The 21,915-nt window shown below is 40.6% G+C and overlaps 2 protein-coding genes across 3 annotated transcripts; one reads left to right on the top strand and one right to left on the bottom strand.

The window, feature by feature from the left end:
• Positions 1-33: 33 nt before the first annotated feature.
• On the bottom strand, positions 34-13,591 carry cdr2a (cerebellar degeneration-related protein 2a). Its single transcript, XM_041277683.1, has 5 exons — positions 13,297-13,591; positions 9,148-9,260; positions 5,368-5,516; positions 4,318-4,491; positions 34-2,135 (listed from the first exon to the last, which is right to left on the bottom strand). The coding sequence occupies exons 1-5, from the start codon at positions 13,376-13,378 to the stop codon at positions 1,253-1,255; spliced, it is 1,401 nt and encodes a 466-aa protein (XP_041133617.1). The 5' UTR covers positions 13,379-13,591; the 3' UTR covers positions 34-1,252.
• A 1,602-nt stretch (positions 13,592-15,193) lies between these two features.
• On the top strand, positions 15,194-21,017 carry mfsd13al (major facilitator superfamily domain containing 13a-like). Of its 2 annotated transcripts, none has more exons than XM_041277198.1 (7): positions 15,194-15,356; positions 16,723-16,935; positions 17,690-18,460; positions 18,745-18,899; positions 19,093-19,176; positions 19,362-19,505; positions 20,648-21,017. In XM_041277198.1, exons 2-7 carry the CDS (start codon positions 16,792-16,794, stop codon positions 20,787-20,789), a joined length of 1,440 nt encoding a protein of 479 aa, XP_041133132.1. In that variant the 5' UTR covers positions 15,194-15,356; positions 16,723-16,791; the 3' UTR covers positions 20,790-21,017. The 2 variants fall into 2 exon arrangements, with proteins under 2 accessions (XP_041133132.1, XP_041133131.1); XM_041277197.1 differs by having other exon boundaries at positions 16,719-16,935.
• Positions 21,018-21,915: the final 898 nt, after the last annotated feature.

Below are 21,915 nucleotides of genomic sequence, written 5' to 3'. Positions count from 1 at the left end.
AAAAAAAAAAAAAAAAAAAAAAAAAAAAAAAAAGAAAGAGTTCAAGCACAGTATTTGAAAATAAATCTAACAAACATTATCTCACTACAGGACAAGGAGCTATCAATACTGAATCTCAGCTAAAGTGACATGTGTACAAGGCTGGCGGTACTGGAACTCAAGCAGCCTGCTGTGTTTATGAAACATGCCCAGCTCTGCTATGAAGTTCAGAGCATGCAAACAAAACATAAAACAAATGAACCCTTGTAGTATAATGTTCTGGAGCAGCAAGTGTCAATGAGTTTTTGAAAAATGTTTTAAGTAGAAATAGATTATGTAACGAACTGTTCTAGAAGGACGACACACTACAAGGAGTAGAAGACAAAAGGATTAAGACAGTCTGGCTGGACAGTTGGACTAATCAACTTCCAGAAAGTTATTTACAAAAGCATTAACAGCAGTGCTGGCATGAGTTTTAATTATGCCATCCTCTACTCTTAAAGTGCTTTAAATAAGTACTAAATAACAAACACTGAAAGATAATTGCAATTATGCTTTGCTGAAATTGCAAAATGAAATATCAATTATATTCATCTTTTGTTTCTTTCTATTTGGTACTTCTATGATGACACTATGGATGGCAGCACCATTATTAGACTAATCCCAGCTACGGGCAATGAAATGCAAAAAATAATAATAATACATTAAAACAACCATGTATGATTTTTTTTTTTTTTTTTTTTTTTAACAATATGCTTATCAGTAGTCATTTGCCAATCTCAAAATGTTATTGACTAGAATTAAACTCTGTTATTAAATAACAAACTAGCAAAGTAAACAAGTAGGAAAAACAATAAATCAGTTCAGGATGTTGGGGTATCCTGAATTTCGTCTCATCTGTACGTAGAAAGAAAGTGAAATATACAATACGCCACAAATAAAACCTAAGCAAAGAGGAAAACCAGTCAGTCACGGAATGCCAAGTAGTTTTACAAAAAGGGTGTATGGCTTTCTGACTATCCGTGCTGGTTGAGGGAGGTGCAAATACAGCTTTTTGGATTGAAGAAATCCAGCTGTATGAACCCCTTCAATGATGCTGTACAAACTGCATTGTGTTTTCAGAACAAAAACGAAAATCAAAACACATTGTGTTTTATCCCACAACTGGCCTGACCATCTTTATACCGGATGGACAAACCTACTACAATACTGCTACCCTGTCTCGAAGCTCAACCACAATGGGAACTAAGGCTTTTGCCTCGTCTATCTAGTCTCACTGGGTTTGTGAAGAGGAGACTGGCTTATTCTTCTCTCGCTGGTGCTCGCTGATGTCCTCTTTCGTTTTCTTGATGCAGGTGAAGATTTCCCTGAAAAGGGCTTTGTATTCAGGCTGCTGGCTGTCTGGGCTGAGGGGCTGGCTCCAGGGAAGGCTGTCGCTGGGCGATTCCCCCTGGCAGCCGCTGGGCGAGGGCAGGGCAAAGGCGATGCTGCTTCGGGAGTAGCGCTGGGAAGTCTGCACGGCCTTGCTGTGGCCGTCTCTGTCGTTCACCTGACACTTGCGAAGCAGTTCCTCGTACTTCACCTGAAGGGCGCTGTACTGGGCGTCCACCTCGTTCAGGAGGGAGATGCCCCTCTGTTTGACCGACTCGGAGCGGCGGATGCAGGTCTGTTCGTGCCCTTTGCGGATCTCCTCCTCGCTGGCACACTTCAGGTTTGTCTCGCTGCTGCTGCGTTTCAGCGGCCGCTTGTCGATTTCCGGGACCACGTTCTCTTTCCCTTCCTCCCCCATCTCCCGCTCCAGCAGGGACTCCCGGAAGGAGATCAGGAAGGACTCGGGCACCAGCTTCTCCACCCGGCTCACAAAGGCAGAGTCGGACTTGCACATCTGCCGCAGCTCGTCCACATTACTCTCCAGTTCTTGCACCCGGGCCTGGCAGGAGGACAGCTCAGCGATGCGCTGCTCCAGGTCTCCGTTCTCCAGGGAGATTAGCTCCACCTCCTGCTCCGCGGACACCCGCTTCCCCCGCTCCGCGCTCAGCTGGCCCTGCAGAACCGCCACCGTCCTCTTGAGGGCAGCATTCTCCTCCTCTGCCTGGCTCAGCTCGCTGGACTCAGAGGTGATCTTCTCAGCAAACACATGATCATATACAAAGTGCCTAGGAACGGTGAAAGAAAAAGGAAGTCAGCAGCCTTAGGGTTAAAACCGTTCCCACTGGTAAATGAAATTAATAATAATAAAAAAACAAAACACCACTGTGAAAGATGGCTCGTGTACTCTACAAAATTCTAAAAATATTACTGTACAAGCACAACTACATGTACTGTGGCTCCTCCTCTCATTACAACCTCAGTCTTCATCACAACAGGATCAGCAGCTTAATACTGAGAAGTCACACTTCCTTTCTCGTTCTGGGTTGCTACTCTTCATTTCCTATAAGGAAGTGTAAGTTCATTACAGGGTTGGGGTCAATTCCAGTTCCATTTCCAATTCCCTTTGAATTCCCAAATCCAGTTCCTCGAAGGAATTAGTATTATTTCACAGGCATCACTGTTGTGACAGTTAAATCAGCTTCAATGAAAGCAGCTGAACAGACTGTGACTTCAATTGAAGTAATTTGTTGCCATTTTGCAGAATTACTGCTAATTGGTGTTTGAATCGATTAAAAAGGGAATGGGAACTGAAAATTGGTTTTAAAAAGGAATTTTAATTGAAAAAAAAACAAGAATTGACCCCAACCCTGGTCCACTAAAATGAGCTTGTCAAAAGATGCTTAAGGAGCAATTGACAAATGAACACTACTGGTCTGCTTCCCAGCTTGAGAATCGACAACATTAAAATAACAAAGAGGCCAAATAAAAATAGAAACATTTGATTGGCTACTTCATTTTTTTGTATTTTTGTACATACTATTCTCTGTAATGAACGTAAAGTAATACAGTTACACAGGTTATGCACTGTGCTTCCTATTTAAGAAACCAGACATCAAAAAAAGCAGGATGTGACAAAAAGCCACAACTACCTGACCCTGCCATTGTGTTTTTCACAGTACTTAACAACCACTAGTCAAGCTAAACCTATTTAACAAAACATTTTTCTTATCTGTTCATTAACTACTTACAAGCTGTACTTAACTAATTATAATGTTCTGCCTATAAAACGTATTCGTCTAGTAAAAACATGTCTTACAGCTACCCAACCCACACTGGTGAAGGCAATTATTTACAGCTGCAAGGCAATTGCTATTTTCACTAAGGATAGTCGCAAAAACTAAAATACAAGAAAACAAAGTGAAATACTGTATTTTCATTAAATTGTTGCTTTTATCCACGCAAGTTTATAGCCAAAACCCAGCTTCTCACAGGTAACTAGAATATTTAGTCTGAACAAAATTCTACACTGTATATAAACATGTTTGAGTGGATCAGTTGACAGGTAGATGCCTAGGCAAGTGTTCATTGACCCTGGAGGAGTACAGCCAGTTTGAACTCCACTAAAACAGCTGAGACAGGTCATCGTGCTGGCAGACAGACAGGTAAATCCACTGCAGTGGCTCATGGATCAGTGGTTACTACTGCAAGTCCTCTGCTTGGGGGCTGAGCTATGCTGTTCTGGGTAATGTACAATGCCAGCGTCCTGGTAGATAGTCAGGGAGGTGAATCTCCTGCAGCAGATCATAGCAGGCACTTACAAAGCGTGGAAGTTTACACTGGAGTACATTTCGAAAAGAAATGGAACTAAAAAAGGGAAACCACATCTTGTGCAAAACTTTGGAAAGGATAATGTTGTGTAAATGTTTTTAAGGGCTTGGTTGTTACTCCAGGGAGTCAATCACAGTGTTGAACTGGGCTGAGCAGTGGTATAGCAGATGTAGGTGTTAACCCATTCAAAGTACTAAATACATTTTCAGAACACAAACTGGATTTATGTAATTTGATACATTCAAAAAATCAATTTCTCAGAAAAAAAATGCCAAAACTCAGTTTTGGCTACAAATTGCTGTGTCCCATTTGAGGTTTCAAGTTAGGCGTGCCCGTAAGCAGGCCAGTGAAACGTGATGCAGGCGGCTATGAAGCTCAACACACAGAAAATGGAGCTTCAGTTCCTTATTTTATATGAAGGTGTCATAAAATCATCTGAAGGGCTAGATTTGCTGAATTAAGTTACACTTACCCTTAACCTTTGCGGTTAACAAAATTACAGCAAATGTTCATAACAATATATTTAAAGAGTACATTTAAACAACAGGTACAGGTCAGTTAAAATGCTAAAAAAAAATACAAAGTAGCTTGTCCTCAAATGAGGACAATGGCACTGAATGTGTTAAAGGCTGTACTGACTTGCGCAGGTCATACAGCTCCTTGAGGCAGGACACACTCTGGGCAGTGCTGGAGTGCCGCTGCTCAGCCAGGTCCTTCTTCAGACTGCACCCCCGGCCCGGCCGCTTGATCTCCTGCACCTGCCGCTGCAGCTCATCCACCTGGGCCTGCAGCCCCTCGATCGTCTCCAGCAGCCTGGGAAAGGGAAGGGGAGAGCAGGTGTGACACAGCCACTCTTGAAGAGCCGGGAAGGGCCCTGATCTGAACGGCACAAACCACTGCTTTTCTCAAATCGCTTCATCTGACAGATAACGTGAACTATGTTTCTCATACATTAATAACATGGGGAAGAATTACACCTGCCAGATGTCTTGCTACAAAATTGCCTGTTCACATTTGCTGTTGTCTACTACTATGTTACAGTGCTCTGCTCAGACGCTCTGCTTGAGTAGATTTGCTGTGCTGATTACAATAGATCAAGTGATTCATCTATTGACTCCACACAAGGGCACTCCCCTGATTACAGGGCTGTATGGGTTTGATAATGCAGCCGTGAGCTGTGAGTCTGCGGTCTCATCCAGCCCTGATTGTGAATACAGGCTGTCCTGGAATCTCAGTCTGGGAAAGAGAATTACTTGTGACCTCCACCTCCTGCTCCTGCTCTACTGTGCGGATTGCTGAGTGAGGAGAGCACATTGTATTCTATAAGCACGTCTCTAGGATTCTAAACAGCGTCTTCGGAATACGGAACTTTGAAACTCTGGGATTCCTCCAACTTTACGTGTTGGGTTGCAGTCTTATCATGTCTGCTTAGCCAGTGTACCAGACTATTATATTTTATTACTTTGTGATATCTAATTCTGGTCAAAATATTAACTGAGCAGAAATAGCAGCTATACATAGGCTTTTGAAATATCTTCAAAACTAAATTACATCTTGGGTAATCAGCGCTTTGTGATGCATGAATTCAATTTAAATAATAATGGTCACGGTGATGATGATGATAAGCATTCTTTGTCCAACAGGAAATACCCCGCAGGTTTCTGACAGCCCCCTAACCCCTCCACTCACTCGGTGGTCTTCTGCTGGGATGCCCGGTTGTCCAGAACCAGCTTCTGATTGGCCAGCTCCAGCTCTCTTGCCGTGACATCCAGCTGCTCATAGACCTTGGCATGCTGCTCATTCATCTGCCGCAGAAGATCCACCTGCTTGGTGAGGTGCTGCACAGAGAGAGAGAGAGAGAGAAATGAGTGACCCAGGGAGGAAGGCTGCATTCACTATATAAAGCCAAATGGTTCTGACACCTAAAGCATGGCAAATACTGATATGGAGAAAACCATATATAATTGTACATAAAACCCATCTCATATTTAAAATGACAAATATTTTGGTCATTTACACAGCATTTAGTAATCCTGCTGTCAATGAGGGCTCATTCTCCTGGAGTTTGAGCTGGGTTCATGTCCTCAGCATCACCCTTCTTGCACTCTTGCATTCCTGTAGTGCTGTAACCACTGTATTAAATGGGTTTGTTCAAGTAACTCAAGGCAAGCAAAATCATATTCAAGTTTTTGCATGCAAACCAACACTTGTGTCAACTGTCTAGAGAATATTAAAATATCCACTGCACCTACAAATGCTGCATGTAGCTGTTTACAGAGGCCCACAGTTAAACATTCCTCTATGTCTACAGCCTTCTCCCAGCCAGGTGCTACACAAAGGCAGGCTTCACACTGCGGTGCACAGGGACAAGGAAGGAGCGCTGATTTAGCTCCCTGTGACCTAGTTCTGATGAACCTGCAGTTTCCCAGCCCCGCTGAGAGATGACAGATCTTGGGATTTTGAAGGTTATCTCAAGCACAGCTAGAATGCTGGCGGTTGTTTCTTCAGAGGCAAGCAGCGTTAACTCTTCATTAGTCAATTTCTGTGTACTGTACTCTGAACAGGAGCACTGTTATAGTAACAGTCCTCTCTGTCAGTAGGAACTGCTGTGAAGCCGAGTGCCGAGATCATTCAGGAGGAAGAGATTTCAGGGATAAAAGGAAAAAATGGAATGTATTCAAAACAGCACAAAGACAAACAATTAAGACAACTGACCCAAAAAAAAAAAAAAAAAAAAAAACAGCACATCAATTTACTAATGCTTTCATTTCTCATTTCAAACAGCAATCTGCCACCATTGTAGCCTTTCCTTTTTATTTGATCGCTCCACAAACACTGGAAGCAGTTCATCAGTTTTTTAGTTAGGAAGAGGACACTGGACCACTCTTGGGACCCTGATTCGTTCCCAGGCTGGGAGTCAAGTGGAACAGGCAGCTTCAAGTGCCAATATACTGCTACAGCATCTGCCTTGTGCTTTACAGCTACTGAAAGAGGGAGTTTGGGATCCGATGTGTGTACTTATTTACAAATCCCGCTCATGAACCAAGCGCATGGCTGGCCACCTCTAAACAGCTCACCTGAACTTGCTAATCTTTCAGGCTGGTTATCTCCATCTCAGAGTGCACAAGTACAGAGGTCATGCAGTTACAGCACCTTATCAAGCATCAGTGTGGAAAAATAGTCAAGATAGCTATGAACATCAACGTAATCTATTAACTGAGGAATTTCTGCTGCATTACTGCCGTAGAATGCAAACTGCAAAAACTGGAACAATACCACAATCCATCAAGATTTCTACAAGCTGCAATGCTTCTATAGTAAGCTCAAATGGCTTCATGCTTGCTCCACAAATGATCCTGTTTATCAAACAAAGCAAAACCGGGCATTCACCATTGCTGCTGTATTATCAGCAGTAAAATGATAATAATGCTTTGATTCAATGAACTTCAGCAATGCTAAACATTCAACAACACAGTTATGTTTCTGTACAAATATATCTTGTTATGCAAGAGACAGGCTTGGGTGACTAGAGTTATATTTGTGTGCACACTGTACCAGAACACCTGACACTAGTACACTGACAAGTACTGTAGGTTTTTATACAAATACACATCAAAATAATTATTTCTATTGAAACACCTGGGAACGTGCAGAGTCTATCAAACATCATGTGGTCTGGCCTGTTTAATTGCTGTGTGCTCCCATTCAGTAGCCCTGTACTAATGCCAAGAAGGGTTCAAATCGAATTTTAAAACATTTCAAGCAAAGTGTTTGTCCAAACACTGTACAGAGGCCTTAGGTCCAGGGTTGGGGTCAATTCCAATTCCTTTTTAAAATCAATTCCCAATTCCAATGCTAAAATCGAATACATAAAGCAAGAGTTTTATTTTTGCCTCTAATAAACGAACACATTATTAACGTATTGACAACAACGGCAGAACAAATAAGAATGAATTGGATGCTCACTCAGACTGTGCCAATCACTGTTCACGTTGATGCTACATTCAGAAGGAAGGAAGCACATTAAATCCAACGATCCCACCAGTTCAAGGGATGATCAAATGAAATCACTGAATTAAGGGTTTAGATTTATCCTCAGACAGTCAATCAAATTAGCACAACGGAACCCTGAGCCACAAAACCACTGCAAAAGCAGCACCGCATTCCTGTAATGTGGATTACAGTCATTAACACTGTCAAACAGTAAGGAGAACAGGTGGGAGTATGAAATTACTGTTTGCTAGCATGCGTGTGTTACTGGTAACACTGGTATACATGCTCAATTCTCTTTAATCCCAGAAAAAGACCACAATACTGTACAAAACAAGTAGTGCTGCGGGCTTAATAAGGAGGTGCTTTTTTTTGTTTTTTTTTTTTTTTTTTTTTTTTACAACCACATGATTCTGCTTGTAAACTGTTGAAATAGTGGCTTCAGAATCACGAATTCAAAAGTGCCCCACATAGTTTGCAATTGCGTTTCATCTTCTGACATTTTATTTTTATTCTCTGAAGCGAGTTTTAATGAGATCTTAACAGCAGGTCAAAAAAATATTCAAGCCTGGATAAATTCCCTCCGGATTTATTCCAATACAAAGCCTTCACTATCCAAGGGCATTTCCATGAATAAGACGTTGCATCTCAGCAGTATTGTGCATAAATTACCTTCATGAATACAGCACATATTAGCTTCTGAGTGCTGCATCAGGAATAATGAGACCTGCCAAGCACCCAGCCTCAACAGGCCAATAGAAACATCTGCTTTGTGAATTGCAGAAAATCTGACCTCGTGGGTTATTTAAAAAGTTAGCATTCAAAGAGGATGCTCATCTGCAAGGTGCAATAGGTAGAGATTTCCTAGTTCAGTTGCAGACCTGTGGAGCTTAACGAAAAAGAGCAAATCGATGACTTCCTGGGTTCAGATTCTCCATCACGCTGAAAGGCACAGTCAGTGCTTTCTTAACCAGATTTCCTGTGACGGGTGACGAAAGTGACTATAAAAGGGACAGCCGGCATTTTTAGCTCAACCCCAGAGTAGTTATAGCTGTGGACAAGAGTGCTGATTACAGTGCACAATACACTGCAGCAGTGTACAGTGTAGGCATCAAAACAAGACCTCAATCTGCAGCACACACAGACTAAGAAGATTAAGACTGAATATAGCAGCTATGGCCTGACACAAGGAGCTGCAGGTGACAGGCTGTAAGGGCATGACTGTATTAACAAAGATATAAGGAAAGTCAAAAGCAAGACTGGAGTCATGAACTCCAGTTTAAGAAGATTATATTCCCTTTGTCATGGTGTGTCAAAGTAGCCAAGAAATAAATTTACATGTGCATTAACACATAGCCATGCATTACAGTATGTATAATTAAACACATAGCTTTACATTACAGCATGTATAATTATATACATAGCCTGATATTATAGTATGTATAATTAAAATCGACATAGAACTGAACCATTCGTTACCTCGATTTCCTGCAGCTGCTCCTGATTGGTTGAGTACATTTGCTGAAGCCCCTCCTCCAACTCTCTGTTTCGGTCCAACAGAGTTTTTCCGAGCTCGGCAGCCAGATGCAAATCTACAACAAACAATACAATATTATCAAACATTGCCAAAGGGATGCCACTTGAGAAGAATTCACTTTGTTTCAGAACTATTGACGTGGCAGGAGAGGTGTACTGTAGCAGGAGGTACAGAAGGCTGTTTTCAAAATCAATGAAAAACAAATGAAGCACCAGAGATACCATTCCCTTTCCCTCTGAATCAGCAGTATTTCACCTAGGACACACCCCCCCAAAAAATGCAATAATCGGTGGACCATTTATGTTAAAAACATTCTATGCTGAACATTATCCAAGATATGTTTCTCATTAAAAAGGCTAGCCTTTATATCTCACATTAAAAACAATACACTGTCATGCAAAATATACAGTTTCTGATCACCGCCTGTCTTGCTTTTTACTGGTTACTGCACTAATATGCAACTAATCCAGAGTTTTCCAAGGCAGCACGGCTTTTTGTCCTACTAGAAGACTTGCCCTCTCATGTTAAGAAATGTAATATATCTGGGGGGTGAAATGGATCACTCAGATATCAAAGGCTGTTTGAGTGGAGAATGTTAGAATAATTGTTGTACAGTTTCAAGAAGTCATGAAAGAAGCCCACAGTATTCATGCCATTGAAGCCTTGCCTCTTCCTACTGCTGAACATGTGAAGGGGCTTGCTGTGGAAAACACTGTTCCATTCAGAACAGCCCAGCAACGTGCATGAGCACTGTGGTAAAAACACCACCAACTTGTTAATCAGGGATTTGCCCTGTCAGCTGAATTAACATGAAACTACAATCCCCAGAGCTTTCAGTGAAAATACAGGATTAATGAAAAATACACTTGAGGGAGTTTATTTACAGGTAGACAACTTCCTTGTAACCCCCACTCACCACAGCTTCCTGGGACAGGTTTGTAAACTTCATGATTTATTTGGACAGCATACTAATGTTCATTCCAAGTCCCAGCACCACTGGGTGACCATTTCTGAATAAATTATTACAAATTAAAGTTTGACATATTCTGTATATATGCATTTTGCTGACCCCATCATAAAATAATCCTATAACATTTACAAGAATATGGAAGTAAAACAACGGAGGCAGCCTTGCAAAGCACTGCTAAGGTAGGTCGAGCTAGTCTTTATTCTTCAACATATTTTTCTAATGAATGCTGTTCACCTCCTTTAATTGGACTTTAGCAGGTCTTGGCAAAAGCAAATGGCTTATAGAAGCTTTTACCTTTATTATGGTGAGCCAGCTTATGCCACACCACGTGAAACAGAATGTAAGCCAGACTATCTTAATTGATCCATGATCTTGGCATTAAACAATTATAATAGGGTGGTGCCTAGTACAGTATCTGTTGCTCTGTAAGCAAGTTGCCAGCATTCTTCAGTAAAGTTAAACTAATTCAAGTTATTGTAAATATGCTTAAAAAGGTAGCGACAGCCTTAAAGGCAGTTCATATCTATAATCTTTTACAATGATTAGAATGTGAAAACGCTTCATCAAAAAGGAAACAAGCCAACTAAAAATACACAAAATGTAGTTGCACGAGTCGGAAACACAACTGCTGATTGTTCACACAACACAATATACCACTGCTGTGCTACGCATTCATAATCAGAGAATACCGAAATACACATCAAAAACTGAGACAAACATGACAGCAGCAGACAAGTTCAAAGCGTGCCCATGCACATGATCATGGGCTTGATGGTAGTAAAGTACCTGTACGATCACAAGAGGAATCGGTGCATTCCAAATTCCCAAAACAAATTTTTGATGAGAACCTGCCTCCGCCTCAGGCCAGCCTTGACAGGGGATCCCATCACAACACTGTTTACATTGCAGAAGCAGCTGGGAGCTCTACCGAGCTGCTTTAGGTCACCCAAAACATCCAGGTGTCAACCATCTAAACCAATAGAACCCTACTGTGACTCTTAATACTGTTTATTTTAGGAGACCTTCCAGTGGCTGCTTGCTTACCTGAAATCACAGCTGCTCCAGAACCTCTACTACTGGAATGTAAAAGGAAATCTACATCACAAATACTAATGTGGATTTCAATTTGCAATTATATTTATAGTCTCAAGCTGAAACTAATTAATTGCAAGTGACAGAATTGAATAGAGCTCTCTTGCTCCTATCATCAGAACACCACTGCTACTATACAGTGCTCCCCTTTATAAAGCTGTAGTTGAGTGCCATAATTAAATGACTGTGCTGTTTGTGTTCCACCTTATAACAAGTGTTAGTGTCAAATATAACCTGTTCCACAGTATAAAAAGCTGCCTTATAAAGAGGACCACTATATTAGCCCAATATCTACAGACTTGACCAAAACTGTACTGTATTCTTTTATCCTGCTTAACAGTTAACTGTCTTTAATTACTGATAAGAGCAGTCTACTGCCAGAGAGGACTTAGATCCTTTCAATCCAGCAGACTCACTAAAGCTCAAAGGTTTTACACGAGATTTGACCTATAGCCTGAAGAAATTACCTCCAACAACCATGGAACCACGCCGTGTTGCTGGCTTCCTGTCTGAGATGGGATGCAAAAAGAATGACAAGCAAAGTCTAGTCTTAGATTGAGATGGGAGATATTTCACAACATCAAACATTTCTGCAGCAATGGATTTGGTCTTTGTGGTTTATAACTGACTGGTCCCTAGAGTTTTCACTGGAACCAGATCCTTTTTAAAAGGTCAACAATAAACTGCCTGTACCTAAATAGTCAGCTCCAGTTTAATTGTGTTTATTCCTTAATATTTCATAATACTAACAGTGAGAGGTACTATTGTAAGGAAAGCTTGTGCTGCCCCCTCAGACTGGAATACAAGTACCCACAGAACTCAGATCAGCTGTCCTGCAGTAGCAGTGTTTTGCACAGTATCACTTTCTCATTTTAAGAGATTGCTGTTTGATCATTTGCACCAGCCTTATAATTTTGAAGCAAAATTAATACAATAATGCATATATAGTAAAAGTGTGTGCTTGCTGTATGCTATCCAGGTGGAATCCATAGTATTGTAAAATGCTCTTTAAAAATAATAATAATAATAATAATAATAATATAAACTGCACCGGCTTATCCCGACAGGGTATAAAAACAACTCCTGCTTCACTGCAATTTACAAAAAAAAGAAAACTACTAGCGCGTCTGTCTGCAAACCCCATAGCCTGAATGCCACATCCTTTTAGCTGAGGATTGCCACACATCCTTTCGAGAGAAAACTTATTTTAGACAAATACCATGAACCATAGCAATACCACAAACAACACCATTTAATAAAACCCATAGTGCAAGACATTTGCGTCAATGTGAATTTTGAATATGCGGACTAGTCAACATCAGCCTTAATAGTGAACAGTAGCGGGAACACAAAGCAACAGGATCGTTTTGCCAAGCTTTCGTTCCAGTGCAAAGTTTACTAAAAATGTATACTCTCTATTTAAAGTGCAGTAACACTAGGAGTTGTCTAGTTTTGAAACCTTTTATAGGGAAATAGGGAAAAAAAAGTGCAAAAACAATCCATCGAAGCAACAAATTTGGCCAAAGTTACTCAACAAAAAAAGGCATCAATACTAAGCACACGATTCGATTCAATCAAGGGTAATTTCGACAATTAACAGAATTAACATTTTCACGTTTGTCCTAAATAGTATGTTGATCATTTATGACTTGCAAACTCCTAAAACAACGAAGACGGCACCAAAATACGCCTTCGATCCGCTTACTAAGGTTTACCAATTATTATTTATTTGAAGGGAGTTTTGTTTCTCTGTACTATTAACTTCAATAGCTGTGTGCGGCACAATAATTTACACTAATGTCATTAAAAAATAATACTAGAACATGCTAAACAAATCTAGAAATGTAATTTACCTGTAATAATATTATATAGTATTACAACTAAAACATTTAATATCACTGTCTTTCTATGTAACGGGCTGCTGAGCTGTTTCGTGCAAGTAATGTGAGATGCTCTCCAGTCAGTAGCCATGGGCGACACCCGAGCAGCATTCATTCACACACCACCAGCATCACTTTAAACCGCTTACCATGCTCCAGGTCCTGATGATCATACCACGGTTCGTCCTCTCTTATTTCAAATTCCTCTTCTACCATCATATCGGTGAGCATTTTTTCCCCCTCTCTGGGTCTTGGCGAAATGAGGCTAATGTTATATTCTACTGGCCTGAGGCATGATGATTTGTTTTTAAGCTGTTAATAGAGTCCCTTTGGTTCTCCTATCTTCTCCTCCCTCGCCACCCCTCTGCTCAGACAATCATGCACTGGCCCCAGTGAGAAACTGGGCGTGAAATCCTAATAATGCGAACGCACAGGCTGCAGCAACGTGGCACTCACAGCATTATGTAAATTTCTTTACAAGGCGAATCTGAGCGCTAATGTGTCAACCGGTTTGTGACGTATTTAGATTGACAGCTAATCGGTCTCTCGACGGTTTTAACGAAGGCGCTGAACTCTGCCCCTTTATCCAATCCTCGCAGGTCATGGGAGGAGTCTATCGTTCACCTACACCCATTATCGAGCGGGAGGAGCTTTGCAGATATATGAGACAAAAACAAGGAGGCATATTGTTATAAAAAAAAAGCTGGTTTGTCTCAAATCCGTAGTGCTGAATTGTTGTCATTTTAAAACAGGAATCGTAATGTAAGAGCGTTTGAATAGGTAGCAATGCATTATTTCACGTTTATTTTGCTATTGATGACTTTTAGTCAATATTGTACAATCTTTTACAAAAATGCAATAAACTATGTATTTTTTGTAGGATCCAAGTTCATAAATACAATAGGGTTGTATTTGAAAAACAAAGCATAATGTGTCATTTCTGTTAAGTTACAGTACCAGCTTTTAACTGGTCATGTTCAAAGAGTTGCATTGCTTCATTTGAAGATGTAATACTGACTTGCATTAGTCTAAACTAATGTTACACGTGAGATGGTTTTTTTTTGTACAGGTATGATTTAAAAAAGCCAGTGAAATGTGCTTCTTCAAGTCTTTCCTTGTTCATTTTTACATTTCACATGGGCGATCAATATCCAGCATGTTAATATTCTTCCATTCATATGAACAATTCAGATAATTGATCTAGAAGTTGCAATAATTTAACCGTTAGGATCAACTTTGAACATGTTCTCATTCGCACTGGTGAGCTAGGGGCTGTTAGAAAGGATTTACCCAGGGCAGTATTATTGGCCATGGCTGGGACTTGCCCTTCACGATGGGGTTAACACCCCTGCGCTTCTTGGGCTCTGTCTGCTGAACAGACCTGGGGTCAATTCATCATTCTAATTGTAATTTTAGTTGAACATTGGCACCCCTGAGTAATCGTCATTGTAATTATGATTGGTTGACTCCAGTTCAGTTACGCATTTATTTGTCCTTCATTCTTGTATTTTCAACCACTTTTGTTGTAATTAAGGACTGAGCCACCATTGTCACTTCCTGCAGAAATAAATTGTCTTTGCAGAGCACCCTATCTAAACACTGCTTTGGCATAACCATTGCTAAGATTTGATAAGGCAAGTGGTTGCGTCTTCAGCATATGGCACATATGTCGGCTGTAGGTGTGTTTTTACAACAATGGAAATTACAAACTGGTAGATCTTGTTTGAGAACCAACACAGCTCTTCCTTGTTCCAGCTCATAAACGACAACAAGAAATGATACAGCTCAATTGCATTTATGATACTGTATTTCACACCACTACTTGAGGTTATTTCGATTGCACAGATCACCAAGTTTATTCTGAACATTGCAAAACAGGCAAGGAAAAGAGTCTTACTCGCAGAATGAGGCTTTGCAGCTTCCGACTGCAAGAGCTTTTTTTGTGCTGTATAGAAATGGACATCCTGGTCTTCTTGATTGCATTACAAGGAATGGCATTTCTTTTTGCTAAATTAATGTATGTATTTATTTGTGTATTTTAGCAGGAGAGGATCCATTGAGATGTGCTAGCTCGTTCACAACAAGGAACTTCTGCATCCTGGCTCCTGGAATTCAACTTTACTGGCTTTGTGGTCACTCTCTCAGTGCGCAACATAAGAACCCAAACACCGGACTTTGAAAAAGCTGCTGGTTCAGGAGAAATTAACTGGTAGGTCATTTCATCAGTACTCTAAAAAGTGTTACTGAACAGACTGTAGGGTTTGAAACACATTACTTTCCCTAGTTTCCTGCTTTTTTATTATTATTTGTTTATTTAGAAGATGCCTTTATCCAAGATGACTTACAGACACTAGTGTGTGTGTGTGTGTGTGAACTATGCATCAGCTGCAGAGTCACTTACAGCAACGTCTCACCTGAAAGACGGAGTACAAAGAGGCTTAAGGGTACTGTAGGAGATGGCATTCTTCTTAAAGCATTAATTACGTATTTGGTTATAAGTTTCTTTACTTCTATGTAAAAATGTTCCTGTTTGTATGTTTTTTTTTTATATTTTCATATTTTGAAAGCACATGTAACTAGCTAAGCAAGATTCTGCAATTTTCCTGTCTCTCTAAAAAAAAACTAGACATTTGCAGGCTCTCGTATCTTGGTGTCTGGGCAGAGAGCCAAAGTTAGCAGGTGTCTAATCAAAATGTGTGGAGGAGTATAGTCACGGTGTGAAAATAGAATGCCACAAACAAAGAACTAGGTTAAGACAGTCTGTAAAATGCTTAAATGTGACGCACTATAGAACGTTGTAGATTTGGGTGCGTTTCCCCTCCTCTTACCAGGACGTGTGTTGAAGGTGTGTGATAGTAGGGTGGAACCATACTGAGTAGAAGAAATGGGGGTGGAAATGCTAATATATTTATAGTATTTAATGTAATGTTTTTGTTTCTTTGATTTGACTCCACAGATGTCTCTGTTATGATGCAAACGTATACATTAGGGCATGCTGTGACCTATGAATGATTTTTTAATTTTTTTTAAACTTTTAAATTGCATTCCCTACCTCAAGATGGCCTCCCATGTACCCACATGGACCTTTCAGAACTACATTTCCCATCACCCTCCTGCTCAAATATGTAACAGAGACTGATTTACCAGTGAGCAGGGAACATGTAACATAATAAAATAAAAAGGTCCTTATGTACCCTTTAAGTGAATTGCTCAAAGTCACACAGCGAGTCAGTGAGTGAGTAGGGATTTGAACCATGCACCTCCTGATTACAAGTTATTTTCTTTAATCACTGGACTACACAGAAAGCTACTACTAATCAGAAAGCTTGGGAAAAAATGTCTTAAAACCTCACAGCCCGTTCAGTAACACTAGCTTCATTGCTCTAAATCATACAATATCTTTGTAAAGGCTTCATCCATAAATATTCACAGTTAGAATATTTTACAGTCATAGTTAGATAGATGCTTTTTTTTCTTCCAAAAGCAAAATGGTATAAAAAAATCTTTATGAGTGATCTCAGAATATTTTTTTTAACACTTTCTCTTCCCTCCATTTGTGTGGCTCTGGAAGACAGATTTCTGCAGTCCATGAGATCCAGACTTGAGAATAGACTGCATAAAGCCCCAGTCCTGCTGCTGACAGCATGTTCGGAATCCACCACAATGCCCTGGCCTATGCCATGACCACGCTGGGCGCTGGGATGATGAACAGCATTTTCAGCTTTTACTATGTCAAGCTGTTTTTGAACAAGTACAAGATCTCCGAGGGAGCTTTTCACCAATCACAAGTATGCATGTTTGTTTATTTTTTGTTTTTGTTTTGTTTTTACATTACACGTGTTAAAGTTTGGTGATGTTGCATGGTGAAATACTAGATACTGCAAATAAATTGCACCCAGATAAAGAGTGCTAGTTCACTGCACCTATCTATTCAGCTCTAGGAAAAATACAGTCCACTCAAAACTTCACACCACTCTAGTAGTACAGAAACGATAACTCCCAATTTAAGTGAATCTAAAGAACAGATATAATGCTCTCAGATATAATATTCTGGATTATTAAATATAATTGTTTTGAATTTTACTGCAACCGATGATGTTCGTTTGTTTCCCCCATGGGATGTGAGAAGCTCGCTAAGGGTAGCATCTTGTCTTCACATGACGAGGCCTGGAGTCCCATTTGAATGTGCAAGGTGAAGGCTAAGAAGCTGCAGCAAACAAAGAATACGGTTGCAGACTGATTATTCACTGATTGTTAGTAGCTGGTTAATGCATGCCTAGGAAACCAATACAATTCCACTTTATTTTTTCAGTAGTTCTCAATAGAGTAAGTTTATAATTACTTTTTCTTTTCCCAGTTAAGTTCCTTGACATACAGTAATTAGAAAATCAGCTGACCTACTGTCAAATCCAGATCAAAGAAATTGCCATAGCAACATTTTACCACCAACAAACACACTGAATGCAAAATAATATTACAAGAGAATGTTCAGCTTTCCTAGTAATTGGAGCACATCTCTCTCCATGCTCTTCCTATTGCTAGGTTGTCTACATGATCTGGAATGCAGTGAACGATCCCTTATTTGGATATATTCAGGACAACTCCAGAGTCCCCTGCTGTTCCAAACGGAGGCTGTCTATTCTTTATGGGGCTCCGTTTTATGCACTGACCTTCCTGCTTGCTTGGTTTCCGTGGAGATCGTACGAGGCAGGTGACTGGCTGAGCGGAGTGCACCTCATCGTGGCCCTGTGTGCCTTCGATGGCATGCTGACCTTCGTTTTGCTGGCCCAGTGCTCTCTCTTTGCGGAAATCTCTACCCATCATGAGACCAGACTGAAACTCATCAAGTACAGCCAGGTGGCCTCTATGATCGGCTCCTCCAGTGTCTTGTTCTGCGGACTGGTGTCAGAAAACATGGAGAATTTCGTCTACTTCCAGAGCTTCACAGTGCTAGTGGCTCTGCTGGCTTGTGCCTGCATGCTCTACACGGGGTTCCATAGCATGAGCCCGTACGACCGCCTGGGGTCAAAGGGCAACAGCGAGGAGGGACAGGGAGACGAGGCGGGACAGAGAGACGAGGCGGGACAGGGAGACGGGGCAGCCCTGTCATTGTCTTCGGTGCTCTGCATGACCAAGCAGATCTTGACCCAGAAGGACTTTATGATCTTTGTCACCATGAACTTCTTCCAGGTCTTCCTCCTGACCTTCTGCAACAACTTCACCATGATCTTTGCAGAGCATCTCATCCCCCAGAACGTCCTTCCTTCCCTTGTCAAGAGCATCATGTATGGAGCTGGATTCATCTGCCCGCAGGTACCATATAATGTAACAGGTCTTTGTTCAGTCAGAACAGCATGGTAAATAACAGATGAGTATAGTAAAATTGAAACACAAACCACTCAAATGATTTCTTATAGTGAACTCTTATAATTTCTTGTACAAAATGTTAACTCTCAGTTGGTTATTTCATTGCCCTGTGAATTAAACAGAATTAGAGGGGCTTAAATCCCATTGACATTGAGTGGAGCTTTGGGAAACCCATACCTTTCCATTAGGAATAGTAGATAGAGCCCAATGTTCTTCTTTATCTGTTCCAGCTCCTGGTTCTGAGCAGCCAGAACCTGCTGAGGACTCTGGGATACTACAGAGTCATCATGCTCACCTTCTACGTGGAAGCTGGGGCTGCAGCCATCATGTTCTTTCTGGGGCCTCACCACTACTACATCCTGGCATTATTTCTCACTGGAAACATGTGAGTGACGTCACTATACTTGTATGTAAGACAGGATAGTTATTATTGTAAAGGAACAGCACTAAACACTGCATAATCATTTTGTTTATTACTGTGATAAAAAAAAACTAAAACATTATGAATCTCGAGTGCTGGTCCACAGCAGCTCATTTGTAGCTGGGACTCATCGTATGTTGTGTGATTTTTCTTTTAGGGTGCTGATCCAGGCTTCATTTAGCCTGTTTAATTTGCCTTTGGCTGACATAATTGATGCTGACCTTTACAAGCACAAACGCAGGTAAGTGTTCTTGTTCTTTGTCTATTACTCTACCCTTTCCCTCTCACAGAACACCCTCCAAAGCCAGTGTGGGTTCATTACAGAAACAGTGCGACTTCAACACCAGAAACCCATCTTAATTTGGACCAGCTATCGTTAGAGCCCACAGCCTTTTATCAAGTTCTTTCTTTTTTTTTATTCTGCAGCACCCCGCTGTCCTCAATGGTGTTTGGCACCAATGCCCTCTTCACCAAGCCTGCCCAGTCCCTGGCTCCTATGCTCGTGGTCAGTATACTGAACCAGGTTGGCTATGAGAAACTGGAGGACATTGCTGTCGTTTCTGATCAAGGGTAAGACTTTTGTCCTGAATTAGAATGTTTCCGTCAGCAGAGACAGTCCTCTTTGCCTAGATGTGGAGCCTTTAGAGCAATAAAATGATGCAATGATGTTACCTTTGAACGTTTTTAATGTTTGCTAATTAGCCCTGGGCTGATAAAGGAGACGTACTAATATGGAGGGTTTTCAAACTGCAGGTCTTAATATAGTCTGTGCAGAAACTTTATGAACAAGTCACTCAAATGAAGCTATCGTCTTTTTTTGTTCGTTTTTTTTTTTTTTTTTCACCATATTCTGGTTTACCCCATTAAGCTGGTTCTTGTGTACATAAATTGCAAGTTGATGAATGATTTTCCAAAACATTGTTTGACTCCAAGCTGACAGACCATGGCAGACATCCTAGAGAGTTGCATCTGTGCCTGTGATATCACATCCTGTGCAGTGTCACAGCCTCCTGTATAATTCAGCACCCAGCTGTGTCTCTCAAACACAAATTAATGGAACAACATCTGTCACTGTTGTAGAGTGTATATTTTTAATTACAAAAGCAATTGTTATTATTTATTTTTTATCTTTGAAGAGACATATCTCAGTCAAAGGGTGAATGTTGATGTCACCTCTCAGATCTTGCAAGTGTTCAATGTGTGACGATGACATCTGATGTCAGGGGTCTATCTTAGTACAGAAGATTGTTATAGGCAATTATCTGCTTGGCCCATAGACCCCACTAATACAGTCATGAGCAGCTATGTTAGACCCTTTAGTTATTCATTACAGGGCCTCTAATGCAATGACTTTCAGGGATGCTCTACTCACCAGTTATTCATTTTACAATCTTGAACAATAGGCTTGTTTACACCAATCTTGGCTTGAGAGATAAGTCTGACCTCCACAGTCAATCTGACAACGTGTCACTGAGACAAAACAAATGTCTAAGAGCATCCTGTGTTAAAAAGTGGTTGACTCTGCCCTCTAGTGGCATATCAGGTATACTGCATCATATTTCTTCAACTGTACTGTCATTGCTGTACAGTAATTTGCACATTATCAGCAATACAAAATAAAGACTGCAGAAAACTCTTTGAAATGATATCTCACTATCATTGTAAAAAAAACTGAAAATGTGACTATTTTCTATTCTATTCTTGTCTTTCAGTTCTTTGCAGGAGCTTCATGATGTCATGTTTTATTTGGTGTGCCTGGTGCCAGTATGCGTTGCAGTGCTACAAATTTTAGCCTGGACTCCATACTCAATCAGGGAAAGCCACACGGTTGATGCAAAATACATTGAGACTTAAGGTCCAGGCTGTGCAGGAGCACTAAGGACCAAGAGGCAGGCTGATTTTGATAACCTTGGCATCAAAGAAGTCACCTCAAGGGGCTAATTTGACCTGGAGGGTGCTACTTTTTATTATCAATTTGAAATGCTCTTTGGAATATTGTAATTGCTCTTTTGTTTGTTGGTTGTTTGGTTGTTAAGATATCTATCTATCTCTCTCTCTCTCTCTCTCTCTCTCTCTCTCTCTCTCTCTATATATATATATATATATATATATACATACACACACACACACACACATTTTTATATGATCTAAAGATTGTGTAGGTAACTGGTTTGTTTGTTTTTAGCTCCCTAAGCACTTGACCTTATTGATACATGTTTAATAAGGTACCTGCCTGTACTACCTATATTCACTACACCAGGGTGGCTGCAGATTCTAGTTTTGCACTGCTCCTGTAGAAACACCCCAGAGAAATGAGACGTGAGGTGGAGACACCAGACAATGAACAGCAGCTCTCTCAGACTACCACTGTGGGTCATCACTGGGTATCTGTCGCCACCACCTTTTGACACGACTGCATTGACCTCGCTCTATCATACTTTTTGTTGCTTGTGATTTTTTTGTCTCTGTTAAAATAATAATAATAATAATAATAATAATAATAATAATAATAATAATAATAATAATACGGGTGGTGGATGGTAATAGAAGATCGGCCAAAAAATCATACTGAGCACGCTAACACCTAACAAACAACCCATACCAACTATATAACAAAAACCACAAACACAAACACCCAATAACCAAAACCACAAACAAACCACCAAAATACATATGATCCCACCAATCACTGACCGAGAACATAACGATGACATCCATTATTACACCATGCGACCGAAACAAAACACATTATGTTAAGTGATGTGGTAACCCCCAGAACGCTACCAAATCAAAAACGAGATGAACAGAGACATACTATTGATAGGGAGGAGGATCCTAGATGATCTTGGTTCTCGCCTGCGTAGCATAAGAGTCGAAATGAAAACTTAGGTGCACCAAGATAGTGCGCAGCGCCCCTGTAAGACAGAGGGTGGTTGGAAACTCTGAACTGAAACGTTAACTGCTCAATATAATATTATAA

The sequence above is a fragment of the Polyodon spathula genome, chromosome 18 (genome assembly GCF_017654505.1).
Source record: "Polyodon spathula isolate WHYD16114869_AA chromosome 18, ASM1765450v1, whole genome shotgun sequence".
Taxonomy (NCBI): Eukaryota; Metazoa; Chordata; class Actinopteri; order Acipenseriformes; family Polyodontidae; genus Polyodon; species Polyodon spathula.
Note: the sequence above shows the minus strand (reverse complement) of the source record. Positions and strands in the feature narration are given on the sequence as shown.

Excerpts from the sequence above, each read along its gene's own strand:
- cdr2a (XM_041277683.1), bottom strand. The coding sequence starts at position 13,378 with ATGCTCACCGATATGATGGTAGAAGAGGAATTTGAAATAAGAGAGGAC. Across the intron at positions 9,261-13,296 it reads TCATCAGGACCTGGAGCATG|ATTTGCATCTGGCTGCCGAG; the intron begins GTAAGCGGTTTA and ends TGTTTGTTGTAG. Across the intron at positions 2,136-4,317 it reads GAGCTGTATGACCTGCGCAA|GCACTTTGTATATGATCATG; the intron begins GTCAGTACAGCC and ends CACCGTTCCTAG.
- mfsd13al (XM_041277198.1), top strand. The coding sequence starts at position 16,792 with ATGTTCGGAATCCACCACAATGCCCTGGCCTATGCCATGACCACGCTG. Across the intron at positions 16,936-17,689 it reads GAGCTTTTCACCAATCACAA|GTTGTCTACATGATCTGGAA; the intron begins GTATGCATGTTT and ends TCCTATTGCTAG. Across the intron at positions 19,177-19,361 it reads CTTTACAAGCACAAACGCAG|CACCCCGCTGTCCTCAATGG; the intron begins GTAAGTGTTCTT and ends TTTATTCTGCAG.